General features: G+C 45.8%; 2 protein-coding genes across 3 annotated transcripts in view; both read left to right on the top strand.

The window, feature by feature from the left end:
• The window catches only part of LOC309519223 (vitellogenin-like), a gene marked incomplete at its 3' end in the record, with an annotated part of 30,181 nt that extends 25,166 nt beyond the window's left edge, over positions 1 to 5,015 (top strand). Inside the window, exons 13-15 of the mRNA XM_082199995.1 lie at positions 101 to 245; positions 1,414 to 1,572; positions 4,864 to 5,015. Of these exons, the coding sequence (XP_082056121.1) occupies positions 101 to 245; positions 1,414 to 1,572; positions 4,864 to 5,015 (456 nt within the window). The remainder of the gene's footprint in view (positions 1 to 100; positions 246 to 1,413; positions 1,573 to 4,863) is intronic.
• Positions 5,016 to 5,709: 694 nt separating this feature from the next.
• The window catches only part of LOC309519234 (uncharacterized protein), an 80,332-nt gene continuing 64,769 nt past the window's right edge, over positions 5,710 to 21,272 (top strand). The window contains exons 1-9 of one of the 2 annotated variants that reach the window (XM_082200007.1): positions 5,710 to 5,954; positions 8,567 to 8,722; positions 9,714 to 9,898; positions 11,553 to 11,735; positions 12,182 to 12,273; positions 13,987 to 14,159; positions 16,603 to 16,762; positions 18,162 to 18,241; positions 19,549 to 19,729. In XM_082200007.1, coding sequence (XP_082056133.1) covers positions 5,727 to 5,954; positions 8,567 to 8,722; positions 9,714 to 9,898; positions 11,553 to 11,735; positions 12,182 to 12,273; positions 13,987 to 14,159; positions 16,603 to 16,762; positions 18,162 to 18,241; positions 19,549 to 19,729 — 1,438 coding nt within the window. In that variant the 5' untranslated portion in view covers positions 5,710 to 5,726. Of the gene's footprint in view, positions 5,955 to 8,566; positions 8,723 to 9,713; positions 9,899 to 11,552; positions 11,736 to 12,181; positions 12,274 to 13,986; positions 14,160 to 15,696; positions 16,763 to 18,161; positions 18,242 to 19,520; positions 19,730 to 21,272 lie in introns of those variants that run through there. The other variant, XM_082200008.1, reaches the window with a different exon arrangement.

Below are 21,272 nucleotides of genomic sequence, written 5' to 3'. Positions count from 1 at the left end.
GGTTCATCTTCAGCATTCACCAAACTTAGGGGCTGCCACTGAGAAGGCCCTTTCCCAGAGGAACTGAACTGTTTCTTTTGCTTGCTTCCTTCCTTTTTAGCATGCTACATTAGTCCGTCTGTATCAAGCCTACAATGAGGATGTAGAAATAAGAATAGCTTCTTATCTCATGGCCATGAAATGTCCCAGTGAAGAATTATTTCACCAAGTTAAATGGACTTTGCAGGAGGAGAAATCCAGCCAAGGTAAGGTGCAACCATTGAAATATTGAGCCTCAGCCTGGTCACAGCTACCCTAGGGAATTCTGAGAAGGGTTTTTCTTGTGTACTTTATTGAAAATGAGGGGCAATTGGGTTAGGGATCCTGTCTGTTTCCCCCTAGCTTCCTGCACTGACTCTTTCCTTGCTGGCTCAGAGTTGTAGCAACAAGGAACTACAGTGGTACCTTGGTTCCTGAATGGCTTGGCTCCCAAACAAATCAGCTCCTGAATGCCGCAAACCCAGAAGTAAGTGTTCCGGTTTGCGAACCTTTTCCGGAAGCTGAACATCCAACGCGGCTTCCTTGGCTTCTGATTGGCTTCAGGAAGCTCCTGCAGCCAATCAAAAGCCACACCTTGATTTTCGAATGGTTTCGGGAGTCGAATGGACTCCCAGAATGGATTAAGTTCAAGAACCAAGGTACCGCTGTACGTAGTTAAATGAATTAGCAGTGCTTCAACAGAAGCAGGATGGCAGAGAGGGTAAGCTCTGGGTGTGCAAGGTTAGATGGAAGAGGTGGAAAAAATGACAGAGGCCTAGATGGCTTCATGCATCCAGTAATCCACTGAACACAACAACTCGTACTGCTGGCCCCTGAAGGTCGATGGTGGAGTTCAGATCTTGATTACTACATCTAGTAGAAAACTCAGGTGGTGAGTACTAATAGATATGTAGTCCAGCTGGAACGAATAAGGAACAAAATGAAGGTATAGGCGTGCCCAGAGTAACTCTGAGGTTTGCAAAAGTAATAAAAAATTAAAAATAGCCCACCCCTGGGCGGCGGGGGAAGCAGCAGCCCAATGAGAACTGAGCATGCCCAGTAGCCATTGAATGTTGAGAATCACTTGGAGAAGAAAAATGGGAAGAGGGAGTGTATGACGTGGCCTCCCTGGAGGAGGGTGAAGTGGAACCTTCAAAAGGAGAGGGAAGGGCCATAGCTCAGGGGGTCAGGCATCTGCTTTGGCATGCAGAAGGTTGCGGGTTCAATGCAACACTAAGCTGGATGGAACAATGGTAGGATTCAGTATAATGATTCAGCAGCTTCCTGGTTTCCTAACTCTTATTAGGATCTGAGAATACATTGCAGGTTTTGCTTATGTCTCCCTAAACCAAACCTGTTCTTTAGGTTTACACCTGTCTCTTATTTGATTTTAAGTGGGTTCCTTTGTCTGGCGTCACCTCTCTGAACTTCTGGAAACAGATGACCCACTGAAGCAGCATCTTAAAAACTCCCTTCCTAATGACATCATTGACAAAGAATTTGAGGGGGAGACATGGAAGTTTTCTTCATATTCAGATGTTACCTTCCACTCAGGTAGGTTTTTAAACATCTGTACCTTATGGACTTCACAATGAATGAGTGATCAATGACGCCTTCAATTTTAACTTTATAGATCAGACCACAAGCATCTGAATGAACGATAATCCCCAGATCCTCTCATTTTGAAAAATAGTAGGTTTCTAGCATTTATAGAACCTAAGATATAGGGCAAAATGTACAGACAATTATTCTCATTTCTAAATTTAATTTAATTCATTCATTTATTTAACTCATGCATCCATTTATTTATGAGTATTGATAAACCCATTCATATTTTTAAAACATTTCTAAGCAGTGTACAATGTTGTTGTTGTTAATGGTACAACCTAAAACCAATATAAAAGCATATAAAACAGGAATTTGCAGATACAAATACATCAAATAGGATCAGGGAAAGCCTGGACAAAAAGATATTTGTGAGAAATCATCCTCTTTTTTTACTTTAACCCCTCCCCACAAAAAGAAATAAAATCTGTGGATGCCCACTGTTATAGATCAGTGCAGTATATTCCTAGATCAAACATAAGGGCACAGCACTATACATTTAAATAAGTGGTATACCACTTCAAACAGCCATAGCTTCCCCCACCCCAAAGATTCGGCTTATCTTTTCCCTTTCAGTGAAGTAACCAGAAGTTTCCCAGAGTTCTGCAATATAGACACTTCTTCTCTGCTCCTCATTAAGTATCAAGGGCAACTACCAGGACCTTCAGTTCCTGACAGAGAGCAACTCAGTCCTTTTGGTCTCAGCTCAATTTGTGTGTTGTTCTATTTTCAATGTGGCTTCTTATTTGAAGCCTCTGCTCACACATAAACCTATATTAGCCCTCTGTATAGGCTGAGAGGATGGAGGGGGGAAGTAATCCTCCTTCCCCAAAGGGGGATTACTTTCTTCCTCCTCAAAAAGTGCTCTTTTCCCAGAAGGGTCTCCAACCATTAGCTCCTATGGCAACAAATGGCCTGTACTTGGCCAGCTCTTATAAGTAACAAAGCCAGACTTGTTTGGCAGATTTGACCACTTCAGCAAGTTCTTTTGTTGGCCAACAACCTCATCACTGAGCTGAACAGTTCAGCTCAACCCCCAGACCCATTAGGATACAAAATAAATCCCTCCACAATGAAAACAAGCATGTGGGTAGGCCTAGCTTTCTTCCCAATTCTAGTGCCTCCAGGCTGTGCCCCTCACTCAACAGCCCATAGCTGTCAACATTTGCCTTTTTTTAAGGGAAATTCCCTTATTCCGAATAGGATTCCGTGCATGAAAAGGGAAAAGTTGACAGCTATGCAACAGCCCCACCCCAAACCCTCATTGACTGCAAGGCTGGAATGTGTCCTGGAAGAAGCTGACAGGTGAGGCAGACCTGCTTTCCTAGCTCCCTGGCAGGAGGGGAAGGGGCAAAGCAGTGGAGAGATCAGCGTGTTGCTGATGCACTGGTGACGCCGAACCAGTGCTCCCTGTCTCTCTCCCAGTAAGACACAGTGACCCACCTGCCAATTCTTCCTTCTGGATCTATGTAGAAAACCTCTGGCTTTCCCTGTACAAAGTGTTGTGGAAATCAAACCGCAAGACAATTTTATTTTATTTTTTTGCATCACATTCCTGAAGCGCTTCTTTATTCAAAAGTGTGCCAGGGAGAGGTCCCTTAACACGTTTGTGACAACGAGTCTTCTGAGCATGAAACAAAGTGTATAATATTTGATTCAGGTAGGTAACCGTGTTCGTCTGATGCACCTTAGAGACCAGCTAGGTTTGTTGATGCACCTTAGAGACCAGCTAGGTTTGTTCTGGGTATAAGTTTTCGTGTGCATGCACACTTCTTCAGATACACTGAAACAGAAGTCACCAGACCCTTATATATAGTGGGAGGGTGGGGTGGGGTTTTCTCAGAAGGGTAGTAGGAGATGGGTGATGGCTCAATGGGTATGGTAAATCTGTTGACGACTGTTAACGACTGCAATTAGTCCTACAGGAAAAAGCAAGGGATAGTATGCAGATGACCAAAAATAGCTTTAGCATATGTAATGAGACAAGAATCCAATATTTCTATTCAGACCACGTCTCTCCATAGTTTTCAGTTTAGTAAGGTAAAGGTAAAGGGACCCCTGACCATTAGGTCCAGTTGTGGCCGACTCTGGGGTTGCGGCGTTCATCTCACTTTATTGGCCGAGAGAGCCGGCGTACAGCTTCCGGGTCATGTGGCCAGCAAGACTAAGCCGCTTCTGGAGAACCAGAGCAGCGCACGGAAACGCTGTTTACCTTCCCGCCGGAGTGCTACCTATTTATCTACTTGCACTTTGACGTGCTTTCGAACTACTAGGTTGGCAGGAGCAGGGACCGAGCAACGGGAGCTCACCCTGTTGCAGGGATTCGAACCGCCGACCTTCTGATTGGCAAGTCCTAGGCTCTGTGGTTTAACCAACAGTGCCACCTGTGTCCCTTTCAGTTTAGTGGTAAGTTGTAATTCAGCAACTTCTCTTTCAAGTTTATTTCTGATATTCTTTTGTAATAAGACAGCAGCTTTGAGATCCTATATTGAATGTCCTGGGAGACTGTTCTCCTACTGGCTTCTCTGTTTTGTGATTCCTGATGTCAGATTTGTGTCCATTTATCCTTTGGCGTAGGGTTTGGCCTGTTTGTCCAATAGAGAGAGCTGAAGGGCACTGCTGGCCCTTCTTCGTATCTGAAGAAGTGTGCATGCACACAAAAGCTTATACCAAGAACAAACTTAGTTGGTCTCTAAGGTGCTACTGGACAATTTTATTTTATTTTCATATAATATTTGTACAGTAAATGTCACACAGAAAACAATTATTAACTTCCTCAAACATAGTGAAAAATTACAAAAAGCTCAAAGCAATATTTCAGCAGGTTACTGGAATAGTTGTTTGCTCTAAGATTTAGCTCACATAGCACTTATTCTGCTTTACTGACAGACTGTGGTTACACATGTTAGAACATTTTTGCACAACTTTGTTTTTGTGGCTAAAGCAGCATCCAAATAATAGAATGATAGATGTGTAGAGTTGGAAGAGACCCCAAGGGTGACGTAGTCCCAACCCCCTGCAATGCAGGAATCTTTCACCCAACTTGGGACTCAAACCCACAACCCTGAGATTACGAGTCTCATGCTCTACCAACTGAGCTATCCCAAGCCAGCAAATGAAGAAAAGAAAAGGCACTCTGCAGCCTTGTAGTGGGACAGCCCATGGGTACAACCAACCACCTCAACCAAACTGTGACAAAACTTTTGACTGACCAGGTATCTTGACATTTTCACTTTGCAGCAGCTGCAAGCACAAACATCGAGGCCCAGCTCATCTTTTCACCAGAGTCTTTCATCCCACGCTCAATAGCAATGAATTTGACCATCCATGCGCTGGGACGGGCCATCAATCTCCTGGAGGCAAGTTCCCCTCCGAAACATACTGATAGCTAAATTCTGTGAGCAGTTTGTGTCAATAGGATTTGTTTATGGTTTGTTTTTATTGACAGATTTAAATGTTCGCAATTTGCACTTCCATAAAATATATCCAAATATAAATAAAATCAGACAATTATACATAAAACAGAATTTGAAACATCAATAAAACATTAGCAAATAAGTGGTTGGTTATGAAAAGAGAATTCATCTGTTTAAACATCTCCAGTTCCCTCCTCCCCACCATCCAATGCTGCTGTGATGGCCCAGCAGCTGTGAGAGCCCAGTTTGTAACCCCAGTGTAATTTGTAGCACCACCTGTTGTTGGCCACATGAACTGCAGCATGACAACACCCTTAGGAAAATATATACAGGCAGCAACCATTTTGCACATGTTCTCCCCCCCTTCATTTTGCATGTGTTCAATTGATGTGGGACCACTGATGCGTGGTTCATTTTGAACCCAGAAGAGGGCGTAACAGGGGCAGGACATAACGGGGTGTAATAGGGAAGGGCAGTCTTATGCACACTCCACCGAAGCGTGCAAATGCCCAGAATGCAACCGCTGCATAAAAAGGGAGTTGCCTGTATTAGGAGAGAAATAATTGGACCCGGATCACCCAGTAAGCTATATTGCATTTCCTTTTGTGCTAATGTGCAGGGATGTTCTTATCAATGGCCTTCTAAATACCGTCTGTCGTTTCTTAGATTGCCATAAGGTTAGGGAACATGGAAGATATTGTGCAAAAGTTATTTGGCCTCCATCCAGCTGAAGACGCCAAAGGGAGATTCCACAAGGCAGAACCTCCCATTGAGACAGGACGTAAGACTTCTCTGAATAAACCAACATTTGAGAGAAACGATCCATCATCTAAAGAAAGAAAGCCCAGCGCAAGAAAGGAAAAGCAGAAGTGCCCAAGTGGGCAGTACAATAAGATGAGTGAGTTAGCCAAAAAGGTAACTTAATATGTGGAATCCATAGTGTTCTGTTGTGAGTGCTAACCTCAGTAGAAACAATGATACATCGGACAGCTCCACACAGGATTCAAACTGAACATATTCTAAGTTCAAATACAGTGGTACCTCAGGTTAAGTGCTTAATTCATTTCGGAGGTCCGTTCTTAACCTGAAACTGTTCTTAACCTGAAGCACCACTTTAGCTAATGGGGCCTCCTGCTGCCACTACGCTGCCGGAGCACGATTTCTGTTCTCGTCCTGAAGCAAAGTTCTTAACCTGAGGTACTATTTCTGGGTTAGCGGAGTATGTAACCTGAAGTTTATGTAACCCGAGGCATATGTAACCCGAGGTACCACTATCGCATCAGCAACAGACATTCTCAGGCTGAGCTTTAAATAAAAGCTGCAGTTCTGTGTTCTTGGCTAGATCCATTTTTGCAGAGAGGAAGCTCTTCATTTAAAGGGGTCCAGCCTGGTGTAGCAACTGTTTGTTCGGACATAGTGAGAGAGATTCTGGTTGCACTCAGGCTTTTTGAACTGGAGTCCTCTGAGTCAGAGGAAGGCAAGACAGCACAATGTTCCATAGTGTTTTATTGCAAATGCTAACATCAATAGAAATGGGGGCACCTTGGACCGCTCCTTTGACAGTTTGGGCTGAATACGTTCATAGAATCATAGAAGTGTAGAGTTGAAAGGGATCCCAAGGGTCATCTAGTCCATCTCCCTGAAATGCAGGAATCTTTGCTAAAATATCCATAACAGATGGTCATCCAACCTCTGCCTAGAAACCCCCAAGAATGAAAAGTCTACCACCTTCCAAGGGAGTCCGTTCCAATGTCAAACAGCTCTTCCTGTCAGCAAGGCCTTGCTGATATTGAGTCCTTTCTTGCAACTTGAATCCATTTGTTTGAGTCCTACCCTCCAGAGCAGGAGAAAACAAGCTTGTTCCATCTTCCATGGGACAGCCCTTGAGATATTTCAGGATGGCTATCATATCTCCTCTCAATCTTCTCTTTTCCAGGCTAAATGTACCCAACTCCCTCAACCATTCCTCATAAGGCTTGGTTCCATCTTGGTCATCCTCCTCTGCAGACATTCCAGCTTCTCCATATGCTTTTTAAATTACGGTGCCCAGAACTGGACACAGTGCTTGAGATGGAGTCTGAATAGAGTGGTAGTATTACTTCCCTTGATCTGGACACTATACTTCTGTTGATGCAGCCTAGAACAGCATTAGCTTTTTTTCCTCTGCTGCATCACACTGTTGACTCATGTTAAGCTTGCGCTCTGCTGAGACCCCTAGTTCCTTTTCACATGTATTACTGGCAAGCCAGGCATCCCCCATCTTAATTTTGTGCTGCTGGCTATTCCTGTCCAAGTGCAGAACCTTACATTGAAATTCATTTTGTTAGCTTGGGTCCAGTTCTCCAATCTGTTAAGGTCATCTTGAATCCCGATTCTGTCTTCTGCAGCATTAGCTACCCTTCCCAGTTTGGTGTCCTCTGTAAATTTGATGAGCAGCCCCTCAATTCCTTCACCTGAGTCATTTATAAAGACGTTGAATAACAACAGGCCCAGAACAGAACCCTGTGGCATCTCACTTGTCACCTTTTTTGAGGATGACAAGTGTAATGGGAATTAGTGTTGCTTGTGCGTAAACTGCAAAGTGCTTCAAGCTGGTTGTATAGCTAAACCTTTCCCTGGTTTGACAGCCCTTACAACGCGACTGTCTTAGTCACTGGCAGAATCCGTCAGTGGGCGTCTCCTAAACTTCCTCCAACATAGAAATTCTTTGACTCCAAGTCTCCTAGGTTCTCTGCGCGGAAGCCTTCTGCGCAGCGTGGGCATGCCAAGCGGAGGTCCTGTGCTCTCTCCGCTGATTTCACTGGAAGAGTCTCGGAGCCTCCCCTCCGCAGTACTCTCAGCCTCCCCTTTCTCCCTGGTGTCCCCTGGATTTCCTTCCCCAGCGGAAGCTCTCTCTCTCTCCTTGCTAGTTCCCTCCCCTGCATCATTGGAGCGTCTTACCTCTCCTCTTGCCTCTGATGGCAGTTCCCTGACAACAAGGAACCATTAGTGAGCACTTTTTGGGGTTGATTGGACGTTACGGGAGTATGCTTCACATATTGCTTCAGCAACACTCCTTCTCAGACTGAGCCTTCTTAGCTTTGTCTCCAGGGCTTGTTCTGCCCTTGTGCAGAGGAAGTTCTTCGTATTAAAGGCCACAGCCTGATTTAGCAGTTGTTTACTCTGAGAAAACAAGGGAGACTCTGGCTGTAGGCCTTCTGAGCCGGAGTCCTCTGAGTCATTCTTGGACTGAGGCAATACAGGTAGCAGGGGCTCTTCCTGAGTAATGACAGTTTCCTAACTGGTGTGTTTTTAGCCTATTCCTTGGTTCCAGTTCCTTGCTCCCACCTGATAGTTGCCTTTGGCTCATCCCTGACATGGAGTCCTCATTCTGAGATCTCTGGCACTTTGCATACGCATCATTATCCCTTTTTAACAATAGATCACTTTGGGGGGGGGGTGTTTCAGAATTACTTTCTACCGCTATTTGATGTAGTTGCTTCACACGCACCACTCCCCATCCCCTTTTCTCTTTCCCTCTGCATCAGTTCACCAAAAGGATGGGAAAGAAGAAGAAACCAAAATGTAGTCTGAGCATAAAAGTCTTTGGGAATGAGCTTGCTGTTTTGGACTGCGTGGATCTGAGAAGTCAAGCAAAACTCTATTACCTGAACCTTGTGGAACTAGTGGTAAAACTGCTAAAGGTAAGGGAATCGTGAATGGTCGGAGCAGGCCAGTGGGGCCTGGTGCTTTCATTGATGTTTGACTCCAGCTCCATCCAGCATAGCCTATGCTCAGAGACCAGAGGCGCCATTTTCTGAAGTGGATTGAGGCGGCCCAACGTCACATCGTGCAACATTGCAATGTTGCACACATGGTGTCACACCACGTCCTGATGTTGCTCCAACAATTGGGAGACCAGGCCCCCTAAAAAATACCTACTGAGGGGGCCCACAGTGCCTCAGCCCCCTGGAACCAGTGCTTCTGTCAGAGATGGTGGGAACTGAAGCCCAATAACAACTGGAGGGCAAGAGGTTATGCGAACCTGGGTTTGAGTGTCCATACTGGAAACAGGAAAGCCCAGATTTGAATCCCCACTCAGCCTTGACGTTCAGTGGAACTGGGCCAGTCAGACTCTCTGTCTACCCTACCTCACAGGATAGTTTTAAAAACACAATGAGAGGGGGATAGAGCACTGGACTTGATGGTCTTTTGGTGGGGAGAGGCTCTTTAGGTTATGTCAGAATGTAGTAAGCCCATCTTGCTGCATTTGGGAACCTATCTGCCATTTTGCTGTGTGGGTCCTGAACATTTGCCCCCATATCCTGCTCTGACAGCACCACTAGTTGAAGAGCCATGCATGCTGCCTTGAAGGAAAGGTGAGCAATAAATGTCTATGTCAAGCATAGGCAAACTCGGCCCTCCAGATGTTTTGGGACTACAACTCCCATCATCCCTGACCACTGGTCCTGTTAGCTAGGGATGATGGGAGTTGTAGTCCCAAAACATCTGGAGGGCCATTTTCCCTACGCCTGGTCTATGTAACTATAGTCCTGTAGGGCCCAAAGCACTTGTTGGCTTGCTGTTGTACGGTGCCAGCACTGGCGGTGGTAATTGTGCCAACAAACACGTGCTTAGCCAGCGTGGATATTATTGCACTACCATTTTATGTTTTTATGTAACCATTTCCAACAGGGTCAAGAAGTCCAGTTCAATAAGAGGTTGAGTTTGGCCACAGAGGAACTGCTGTTCCCAGCAATCTCGGGTTTGCCCATCCTCCTGGCTTTAAATGCCTCAGCAGCAGTCAGTGCAGCAATCCAAGGCAATATGGACTTTAGACAACGGAGCAATTTTTTCGTCAATGGCTATATCAAGCCAAGGTATAAACCTGCCTTTAAATATCTCTCTCTCTCTCTCTCTCTCTCTCTGCAAGGAGCTTTTGAAGCAGACCCATGATCAAGGTCTCTAAAAGGCTAGGGAACCACTTTGATTTCCTCTGTCTTGATGCCAGGAGTGGGTTTCAGGGGCAGGCAGCCATAATGCAAACAGCATCAAAGAAACAAGACAGCTCAGGAGGCCAGGCCTCGTGAGCAAAGCGACTCATCCCCTAGGGTAGGTCTCACCCCTGTAAGTACAGACTGAAGGCCCCCACCTTCCCACATTTCCCTAAGTCTCCTCCTCCTGAGGGTCCCTCTCAAGCAATCTGAGATTCCGTCGCCTTGTCTGTCTCTGCTCCTCCCTCTTTGTGCCTCTTCTGGTCCTGGGAGACAAGGGAGGAGGGTAGCTGGTCACAGCAGGAGAGCAAGACCCCCTGGCTTCTTCAGCAGCCTGCCTCATCACTGCCTCTCTTCCTCTCCAGCCTCTGCTTCCACCTCCAAATCTGTACTGCTCTCTGCCCCAGCGCCTTCCTGCTCACTAAACCCTGTTGCCTCTTCTGCTTCCAACACTTCCTCCTCCCCCCAATCTGCTCCCTCTTCTCCCTCTGACCACTCATTATTGTCCCACCACCAATCCCCTGGCTCCCAGCCTTTTTCCTTCAGGGGTTCCCTAGGGGTTTCCCCAACTGGTGCCTGTCACCACTCCTCTGCCTCCAGCCAGTCCCTGACACTTGATTTTACCTGTTGATATACATGGCTGTCTCTGGTAATGTCCAGAGGCAGAATCTGGTAATAATAATAATAATAAAAAAATAATTTTATTTATATCTCGCCCTCCCCAGCCGAAGCCGAGATCAGAGCAGCTAACAAGAATAAAAGTAACACAACATTCTAAAATCAATTCATTTTAAAATCAATTAAAAATCAAATTCATGGCAACCATTGGGCTAGAGTTCTGTGAGGATTACCAAAAGAAGGGGTCAGACTGTGCCTTGGCCAAAGGCCTGGTGGAACAGCTCTGTCTTGCAGGCCCTGCGGAAAGATGTCAAGTCCCACAGGGCCCTAGTCTCTTGTGACAGAGCATTCCACCAGATCGGGGCCACAGCCGAAAAAGCCCTGGCTCTGGTTGAGGCCAGCCTAACCCCCCTGTGGCCCAGGATCTCCAAGATGTTTTTGTTTGAAGACTGTAAGGTCCTCCGTGGGACATACCAGGAGAGGCGGTCCCGTAGGTACAAGGGTCCTAGGCCGTATAGGGCTTTAAAGGTTAAAACCAGCACCTTGAACCTGATCCTACCAACCAATGCCCTAACTTTTTACAGAGGTAGTCCACCAGCATACCCTCTAGGATTTTGCAGGTGAAAACACCCCTGTGCTCACAGGGAGCAAACTCTATCCATTCATTCTGCTACCATACATTAAAAGTGGGGCCCTGCATCGTCAAGTGCTTCTTTCCAGGGTCTCAGAAACGCCATTCCATTTCTCCTCTTCCCTTTTCATCTCCAACACTTTGTCCGCACACTCTGCTTGCTGAGCATACTCAGTCCTCACGGGGTGATTTCCCCCATGTTGGGAGGAGGGAATAGCAGGCAGATGCAGCCCTAAAGCAAAGATGTCGCTGTTGACCATGCAACCTGTTTCTCCCTGTGCTTCTTGGTAGTGCTGTCTTTCAGATTTCTGCCCAAATGGGAACTGTGGGAACTCTGGGGGAAACTGGCTTGGGCTGGTCAACTGGATTAAGGTCCTCAGCCAGCCTTGATGGAGGGATCCAAGTGAAAAAGGGGAAAGAGGTTAAGGTTTTTCTGAACACTCCCGAAGAATCTATGGAGATGGTTTATTTCAGGTAAAGTAATGCCCATGTCCTCATATTCTAGGATCTGAATGATAATTTTCTTAAATGCTTTTTTCTTTCCCATGCAAATATCTGCATTTGAGTTCTGTATGGTCCATCCCCCCCCCCCCAGTGAAGGCTAGAAAACTTTGGAAAATTAATTAATGGATGCCCTGATGCAACATGTTTCTGGTCTTCACTCCAAGTGCTGGCTTGGAGATTCCATGAGTGCAACCATCCTAGTTCACTCTTTCCCATTCTTGTTTTCAAATTAGTTTTTCTTAAAACTGGGGGTCAAACCTGAGATCTTTTGCATACAAATCATATGCCCTACCTCTGAACTCTTGTCCCTTCCTTAAATCCATTGTAAATCATCATCATCATCATCATCATCATCATCATCACACGATGTTGTCTTCCTTGGATTGAATTGTACTGTCTTTGCTTCTTTATTACAGCTCTGAACTGCATGCAATGACGGTGGATGAAATGGAAACCGCTCACGGTTTCCCAAGCCATAGCGAGACTAGATCATGCACAAGTGAAGAAGGTAGGTCTTTATCATTTACGTCTAATATATAGCAACCAGTTGTCACCTTGCTCTTAACTATCGCTGGGAGCACGTTTCTTCGGGAGCTAAACGTCCACCCCCCCAAATTTTGCCTGCAGAAAATCGAAATTCTGCAAACAAGGGTTAGCAGCAGAGAGTGTGTATGAGGAATAATGAATACAGATTTACGGCAAACTGACATCTGAGATGAATGCAGTTTAGAAAGCATAGAGGTGAAAGGGACCACGAAGATCATCTAGCCCAACCCCTTGCAATGCAGGAGTCCTTTGCCCAATGTGTGGCAACCCTGAGATTAGGAGTCACATGCTCTACCAACGGAGCTATCCAGGCATCCTCTGAACCCATTCCCTCCTGCTAATTCCCTTTACCTGCTTCATCTTTTTCTTTATCAAGTTTACACCCCACATTTCCATTAAAAAATGTGTCCTGAGTGGCACAAAATGAATGGAAATAGGCAACCGTAACAAAATATATGAGAACATTAAAAACAAGTCAATAATAATAATAATAATAAATTTTATTTATATTCCGCCCTCCCCACCCGAAGCCAGGCTCAAAGCGGCTAACAACAGTAAAAGTAACACAACATTCTAAAATCAATTCAGAATCAAATTACTGGCAACCATTGGGCTAGAGTTCAGTGAGGATTACCAAAGGAGGGGGTCAGGCTGTGCCCTGGCCAAAGGCCTGATGGAACAGCTCTGTCTTGCAGGCCCCGTGGAAAGATGTCAAGTCCCGCAGGGCCCTGGTCTCTTGTGACAGAGTGTTCCACCAGATTGGAGCCACAGCCAAAAAAGTCCTGGCTCTGGTTGAGGCCAGCCTAACCTCCCTGTGGCCCGGGACCTCCAAGATGTTTTTGTTTGAAGACCGTAAACCAGGAAAGCCGTAAGACCTGTACAGGATGGAAGTGTGAAAGGAATCATGGAGGGTGAGCTGCTAACCCTGTGGCTGTGTTCTACTTGCCTAGTCAGAGACAGTATGCCTCTCAAGGCCAGCTACTGGGAATCAAAAGTCGAGAGAGTGCTTTAGGGCTCAGGTTTTTATTGCGGGCTCCTCATAGGTGTTTGGTTGGCCAGTCCAGGATGCTGCACTAGATTGGCTCTGGCCTGATCTAGGGGGCCTCTTCTAATGCTCTGATAGAATACTGGAACATGACAAATTAGCCGGATTAATTCTTTGCATTGGAAGGTGTCAGATGAGCACCAGAATTTTTATTTTTGAAGGTGGCACCTGAGCAGCGATGACAAAGGTGGCAAAGGAAGGAACTGCGTGAGCTAGGGATGGATAAATCTTCATTGGAGAGTACATAAATTGATTTAAATGTGAAATGATTTAAATGTGGGACTTGACATTTTTCCGCAGGGCCTGCAAGACAGAGCTGTTCCACCAGGTCTTTGGCCAAGGCACAGTCCTTTGGTAATCCTCACAGAACTCTAGCCCAATGGTTGCCATTAAACTGATTTGAATTGATTTTAGAACGCTGTGTTACTTTTATTGTTGTTAGCAGCTCTGAGCCTGGCTTCAGCTCAGAGGGGAGGGCGGAATATAAATAAAATTATTCTTCTTCTTCTTCTTAAATGACTGATTGGTTGACAATGCAGTTTCCTAAAAACAGCCTTTCTCCTTTCTTGGATTCACCAGATGAACTATTCTCTTCCTTTTACCCAACCCCCTCCCCCCCCTTTCAACCAGTGTCGAAGGCATTGGGCTGGCAACTGTGCTCCGAGATCTCTACCCCTGATGATGTGACCAGCGGTTTCATTCTTCCATTTCCCGGACCAGCAAAATTTGCCATAACGTTAAAGAAGCAAGACCGAAGCCTGTACCAGTACTTAATGAAAGCTGCATATAATTATATTTCTCAGGTTCAGACACTGCCCTTCAATCTGGATATGTATTACTCATTCCTTCTACATGCAATGATCAGGCTGAGAGGGCCGGCGCATGTTTTCACTGGTGCGATGAGATGGGGCAGAATGTAGTGGCAACTGCAGAGAAGAAGGGCCTGTGTCCTTGAGAATTGGCAAAGTGGGGGAGGGGAGTAGAGGCAGGAGACACCGCCCCTTTCCCATAGCGGTCCTGATATAAAGCTACAATACAGTGGTGCCTCACAAGATGAAAAGAATCCGTTCTGTGATTCTCTTCGTCTAGCGTTTTTTTTTTCGTCTTGCGAAGCAAGCCCATTGAAGGATTAGCGGATTAGCACTATTAGAGGCTTTTAGAGGCTTTTAGCAGCTTATCTGCTGATCGGATCAGCTGATAAGCGGCTTAGCGCTATTACCGCTATTAGCGGCTTTTAGCTGCTTTTAGCGGCTTATCTGCTGATCGGATCAGCTGATAAGTGGCTTAGCAGCTTAGAAAAAGGGGGGAAGGGGGGAAACCAGCAGGAACTCGCAAGACATTGTCGTCTTGCGAAGCAAGCCCATAGGAGATTTGTTTTGTGAAGCACCTCCAAAACGGAAAACTCTTTCGTCTAGCGAGTTTTCCGTCTTGCGAGGCACTCGTCTTGCAGGGCACCACTGTATATGGCCCCATAGAACTTGAAAGGAAAGTGCTATTTATAAACAAGTCCCAACTATATAATAATAATTATAATAATATAATTTATTATTTATACCCCGCCCATCTGGCTGGGTTTCCCCAGCCACTCTGGGTGGCTTCCAACCGAATATTAAAAACAATGCAGCATCAGACATTAAAAACTTCCCTAAACACGGCCACCTTCAGTTGTCTTTTAAAAGTCAGATAGCTGTTTATTTCCTTGACATCTGATGGGAGGGCGTTCCACAGGGCAAGCACCACTACCAAGAAGGCCCTCTGCCTGGTTCCCTGCAACCTCACTTATCGCAGGGAGGGAACCACCAGAAGGCCCTCGGTGCTGGACCTCAGTGCAACTAATTACTAAAACAACCGCCCATATGTTTGCATGAGACTATTAGAAAGATGCCTACCTACAGGGTTGCCATACGTCCAGGATTTCCCAGACATATCCGGAATCCAACTGTATCTAGCAGGGTCTGGGCAGAAATCGGGCAAATGTCTGGTAAAATCTGGACATATGGCAGCCCATGTTGGCAGTGCTGCTTTTGCCGATTTTTGATAAAAATTAGCTCAAAAACAGCAAAAAAAGTGCACTTTTGCCCAAGAAAGCTCAACAACTTTTCTGTCTGTATTTTCACTGTTTGAAATATGGCAACACTACCTACTGTATTTTATTGCTCTGTAAGACTCACTTTTTCCCTCCTAAAAAGTAAGGGGAAATGTGTGTGCGTCTTATGGAGCGAATGCAGGCTGCGCAGCTATCCTAGAAGCCAGAACAGCAAGAGGGATTTGCTGCTTTCACTGCGCAGTGATCCCTCTTGCTGTTCTGGCTTCTGAGATTCAGAATATTTTTTTTCTTGTTTTCCTCCTCTAAAAACTAGGTGCGTCTTGTGGTCTGGTGCAACTTATAGAGCGAAAAATACGGTACCTATCATAACTGCAGCTTCATAGGATAGCCTCTGTATATACCGTGTTTTATGATTGCCTCACAAAGAGCACAGTCCTTTTGCTAACGCCATAACAGGGGCAATGAGCATAAGGAGTTAAGATGCAGCCTGCTGGATCAGACCAAAGTTAGTTTACACCACAAACTGATCCAAATATATCCAAATAGTATCTCTATATTATACTAATGCAAGTTTACAAAATCACATACAAAACAATTGCAACCACACCATACACACAACTACTGGGGAAAAGCTCATTCCGACAATGAATCTTTCTGAAGCTCCTGCAGATAAAAATTGGCAATTTCTAATTCCTCAGGAAAAATTATTTGACAAACCCCAGCTTGAATTAATAGCAGATCAGGTGCCTGACCATTCTCCTTCTCTAGAGCCCCATAACCTTGGGGAGGGCAGCACCCCTCACCTCTCCTCCCCCCACACCATATGCTCCACTTAACAAGGCACATTTTCTCTCAACAAAGCTGATGTGCGCACATCACCAATGCATTGTTTCCTTCCCATAATACAGATACAGTAGCCCCCTCCATACATAAAAGGGGCCCAAACAATATCACATTGCCAGAATGACCAGACAGCCGTATCTGACTAAGTTCTACTCAGAATAAACTCATTAAAATTAATGGGCTTAAGTTAGCCATCTGGAGGGCCACGTATTCCTCACCCCGCCTCTATAAGCCAAAAAGAGCAAGTTAGCCACAGGTATGCAAGAACTGCCATGTCCCCAACTCCCAACAGTTCTACTGCAGGTGTTACTAGTAAAAGCAGTAGTGCTAATTGTAGTTCTTCTTTTTCTTCCCAGAAAGATTCCTGGATCCCAAGTGAAGCTGGCCTGCATTTCTTTATAGGGACTCCCAAATCCGAGTTGAAAAGGGAGGTTGCTATCAACGTCCATTTAAATATCCCTCAAAAGAAATTCAGAATTGAATTTATCCACCCCAAGAAAAAAATGCAAGTGAATGGTAAGAGTCTCACCACCACCCCTTCAAAGGCTGTTGACTTCCATTTAAAATGTGTTGTCTCTCCCATTGTGACAGAGGTATATGTAAGGCTTAGGTCACTCACTAGGAGTAGAGATCATGAATTTTACCTTGGATACTATAATTAGCACAGACTCACGCACTACCGTTCCCTCCATAATGTCCTAATTTGTTTTGAAGGCATTTCCCTCCCCCCTCACCTGATGATACCTGAGATTTGACACATCCTGTGAAATTTTCCTTTCATTCATTCTGCAGAATTTGTTAAATACTGTTAGGTAATCTACTGTTTATTCCTGTTTTACAGATAGGACAACTGAGGTTGATGAATGGTGTGTGCGTGTGTGTGTGCGCTCGCGCGCGTTTGTGCTTTATGTTTTATGTTACCAGAAGCACACCATACATCCATGGTAAATGTGTGACTAGGAACCAAAATACCCTGCAACTATGCCAGCTCTCATGCATGTGGATTATTTTATTTATTCGTTTATTATTACATTTCTAATCTATCCCCCCTTTCCTCCATGTTGCTTAAGGTGGGATACGTGGTTCTTAATCCTCTCCATTTTATCCCCATGACAGCACTGTGAGGTAGGATAGGCTGAGAGACTATGACTGCCCCAAGGTCCCCTCATGAGCTTCATGGCTGAATACTACTACGACTACTACTACTACTAATAATAATAATAATAATAATACAGTGGTACCTCAGGTTACAGACGCTTCAGATTACAGACTCTGCTAATCCAGAAATAGTACCTCTGGTTAAGAACTTTACCTCAGGATGAGAACAGAAATTGTGCAGCGGCGGTGGGAGGCCCCACTAGCTAAAGTGGTACCTCAGGTTAAGAACAGTTTCAGGTTAAGAACGGACCTCCAGAATGAATTAAGTTCTTAACCTGAGGTACCACTGTAAAAATAATTTATTTATACCCAGCCACCTGGCTGGGTTTCCCCAGCCACTCTGTGCAGCTTCCAGCAAAAGATTAAAAATACATTAAAACATCAGTCATTAAAAACTTCCCTAAACAGGGCTGCCTTCAGATGTCTTCTAAAAGTCAGATAGTTGTTTATTTCCTTGACATCTGGTGGGAGGGTGTTCTACAGGACGGGAGCCACTACCGAAAAGGCCCTCTGCCTGGTTCCCTATAACCTCACTTCTCGCAGTGAGGGAACCGCCAGAAGGCCCTCGGAGCTGGACCTCAGTGTCTGGGCTGAACGATGGGGGTGGAGACGCTCCTTCAGGTAAACTGGGCCAAGTAAGGATTTGAACCCTGGTTTTTCAGGTCCTAGTCCAACACTCTAACCACTACACCAAGCCGGCTATCAATGGGCAAATCAGCAAATAAAAATCACATACACTTCCTTCTGTATCTATCAGGAAACATTGAAGCCTCTAGAAATTCACGTGTGGGGCATCTGGAGCTGATAGTTGATGATGACAACATCTACTACATCAAGGTAAGCGTGCTTTTGCAGCCAAGGATATTGTGAGCACAGCATGGCATGGGCAAAGGAACAAGATGATAAGCTGCTCACCAGAGCAGAGAGCTGTCTGGCTTGATTGTGCAACATCCTTCCTAAGGTCTATAATGTAAAGGTAAAGGGACCCCTGACCATTAGGTCCAGTCGTGACTGACTCTGGAGTTGTGGCGCTCATCTCGCTTTACTGGCCGAGGGAGCCGGCGTACAGCTTCCGGGTCATGTGGCCATCATGACTAAGCCGCTTCTGGCGAACCAGAGCAGCACACGGAAACGCCATTTACCTTCCCGCTGGAGTGGTACCTATATAAATGGTGGTACCTACTTGCACTTTGACATGCTTTTGAACTGCTAGGTTGGCAGGAGCAGGAACCGAGCAAAGGGAGCTCACCCCGTCGTGGGGATTTGAACCGCTGACCTTCTGATCGGCAAGTCCTAGGCACTGTGGTTTAACCCACAGCGCCACCCATGTCCCAAGGTCTATAATGTATCCCACAGCTATTGCTTACCATTGGCTATGTAAGTTCTTAACCACAAAAGGTGGTATGCCTTTGAAGGCCAGTTGCTGGGAATCTCATGAGGGAAGAGTACTATTGCACTCAAGTTCCGCTTGCAGGTTTTGCAGAGGCATCTAGTTGGCCACTGTGAGAACAGGATGATGGACTAAACTTGGTTGGTTAGAACGTGGTGCTGATAACCCCAAGGTTGCAGGTTCGATCCCCAAATGAGACAGCTAGATATTCCCGCATTGCAGGAGTGTTGGTTAGATGATCCTCAGGGTTCCTTCCAACTCTACAATTCTCCCCCCCCAAAAAAAATATTCATTTTATAACACAAATAAAAAACACAAACAGAAAAGACAAACAATACAAGCCAATTTTTGTCATATCCTTATTTTTCTAAACATTGTTAAGTGGGCTTCCCCAAGTCCCATCTATCTGATTTTCATTTTACTTCATCTTTAGCAGTTTGCATGCATCATAATTTCTAACCACCTTTTTTATTTTTAATCACACTTAAAATAACTTCACATTTTATCACTTACAAATAATACTATTTTAAAATATCCTATCTTCTACTTCTAACCTTACAGCCTATATCCACTTCCAAAGCTATTCTAAGATTTAAATATTAACGTATTTTTTTCAAATATTCCTTAAACTCCTTCCGACTCTACAATTCTATGCTTCTATGATTAGGTGGGCCTTTGCATTGCTCCAGCTGAGCACTTCTTATGTCCTCACATTTTCTGTTTAAGGATGCCCTATTGGGTGTGGTTTTTGCAGGGAAGGGCAGATCTGCACACGGCAGCTGCAGAGCAGAGGTACACAAGCCACCTGGAAGTGAAGTTGCTGAGAGATGGGAGCCCCATAGTTCTTTCAGGAAATCTCACAAAACAGCCTGGGAAGAAGATGGCATTTTCAGTATCCTTGATTAATCTACTGAAGGACTCGGCTTTCCTTTCAGGTCAGTGCATATCACAAGAGGTGTGTGCCTTTTTGTTTTATTTAATAAAATGTATATACTGGTCGATTGTAGGACAAACCTCAAAGCAGTTTATGCAAAAGATAAAGCAATGAAATTATCCCTAAAAAAGCAACTCATAACCATAATTTCAAACATATGGAAAGTTAAAAACCAAAATAGAATAGACTAGAACAAATGAAAACTTATACAAGCTTTCTAAACATCTGAGTAAAGGTAAAGGTAAAGGGGACCCCTGACCATTAGGTCCAGTCATGACCGACTCTGGGGTTGCGGCGCTCATCTCACTTTATTGGCCGAGGGAGCCGGCGTACAGCTTCTGGGTCATGGGGCCAGCATGTCTAAGCCACTTCTGGTGAACCAGAGCAGCGCACAGAAACACCGTTTACCTTCCCGCCAGAGCGGTAGTGTCAAGGGCTCAGGAACAGAGGTACAGGGGAGAGAGGAAATGGAGAGCGAAGGGGAAGAATCTGAGGGCAGCGTAGGGGAGTATGACAGTGACCCGAGAGATTCCATGAGCTTCTCCAGCGAATCAGAAGATTCCCAGAAGGAGGCGCCGATGGTCAGGGCAAGGGGGGTCCCAGGGGGGACACACCAGAAACAGGGGGCCAGCGGGGACCCCCAAAGCGGCAGCGGGAGATTGGGACCAGCTTCCCCACCAGAGCGTAGTGGGGGGGGAAGAGTCCCATGTGTCAGGACCAGCGTCTCCTCCAGCAGGGAGAGAAGATGAGTCAGGGCTGACCACGCCTCTATCGGAGAGTGGGGGAACGGAGGGGAGGTCAGGTCCAGCTAGCCCCCCCGAAGGGGGAAACAGCGACAGGAGCAGTGTAACGGTCAGGAGGAAGGTTGCCGGCTGGGCGCGCGCGCCAAGTTCGAATGTACAGGCGCGTGGGACAGCAGAAAACCCAGATTGGGAACCAGGTCCCAAAGCCCGCCGGAGGCAGGGGGAAGACTCAGGGGACTCAGCGTCAGAAGAGTCTAGGAAGGGCGAGACCCCAGCTGACAGGCGGAGCCAGAGGAGGAAAGAGCAAAGGAAGAGGTGGAGCAAGGCTAGAGTCTTAAACTGGTGTCTGGGGGGAGGAGATTCAGACAGAGCTTCGGCAGTCTAGAGTTTCAGACGTAGAGCTGCACGCTGTGGCTTGGAAAGCGAAACTGAACTTCAATAAAGACTTTGTATATAATAAAGAACTTGCGTTGGTCCTTTGTGAGCTGGGACCTCGGGCAGCTCTGACAGGTAGCTATTTATCTACTTGCACTTTGATGTGCTTTCGAACTGCTAGGTTGGCAGGAGCAGGGACCGAGCAACGAGAGCTCACCCCATTGCGGGGATTCAAACCGCCGACCTTCTGATCAGCAAGTCCTAGGCTCTGTGGTTTAACCCACAGCGCCACCCACATCCAAACATCTGAGTAGGCTTGTCGAAATAAGAATATCTTCAGCAGGCGCTGAAAAGGATACAGTGAGAGCGCCTGCCTGATATCAAGAGGCAGGCAGTTCCAAAGTACCAAACTAGACAATCAAGTTC

This window comes from Podarcis vaucheri (assembly GCF_965113315.1).
Source record: "Podarcis vaucheri genome assembly, chromosome: 14".
NCBI lineage: Eukaryota > Metazoa > Chordata > Lepidosauria > Squamata > Lacertidae > Podarcis > Podarcis vaucheri.
The sequence above is the reverse complement of the archived record's forward strand: the minus strand, read 5'-3'. Positions and strand labels throughout refer to the sequence as shown.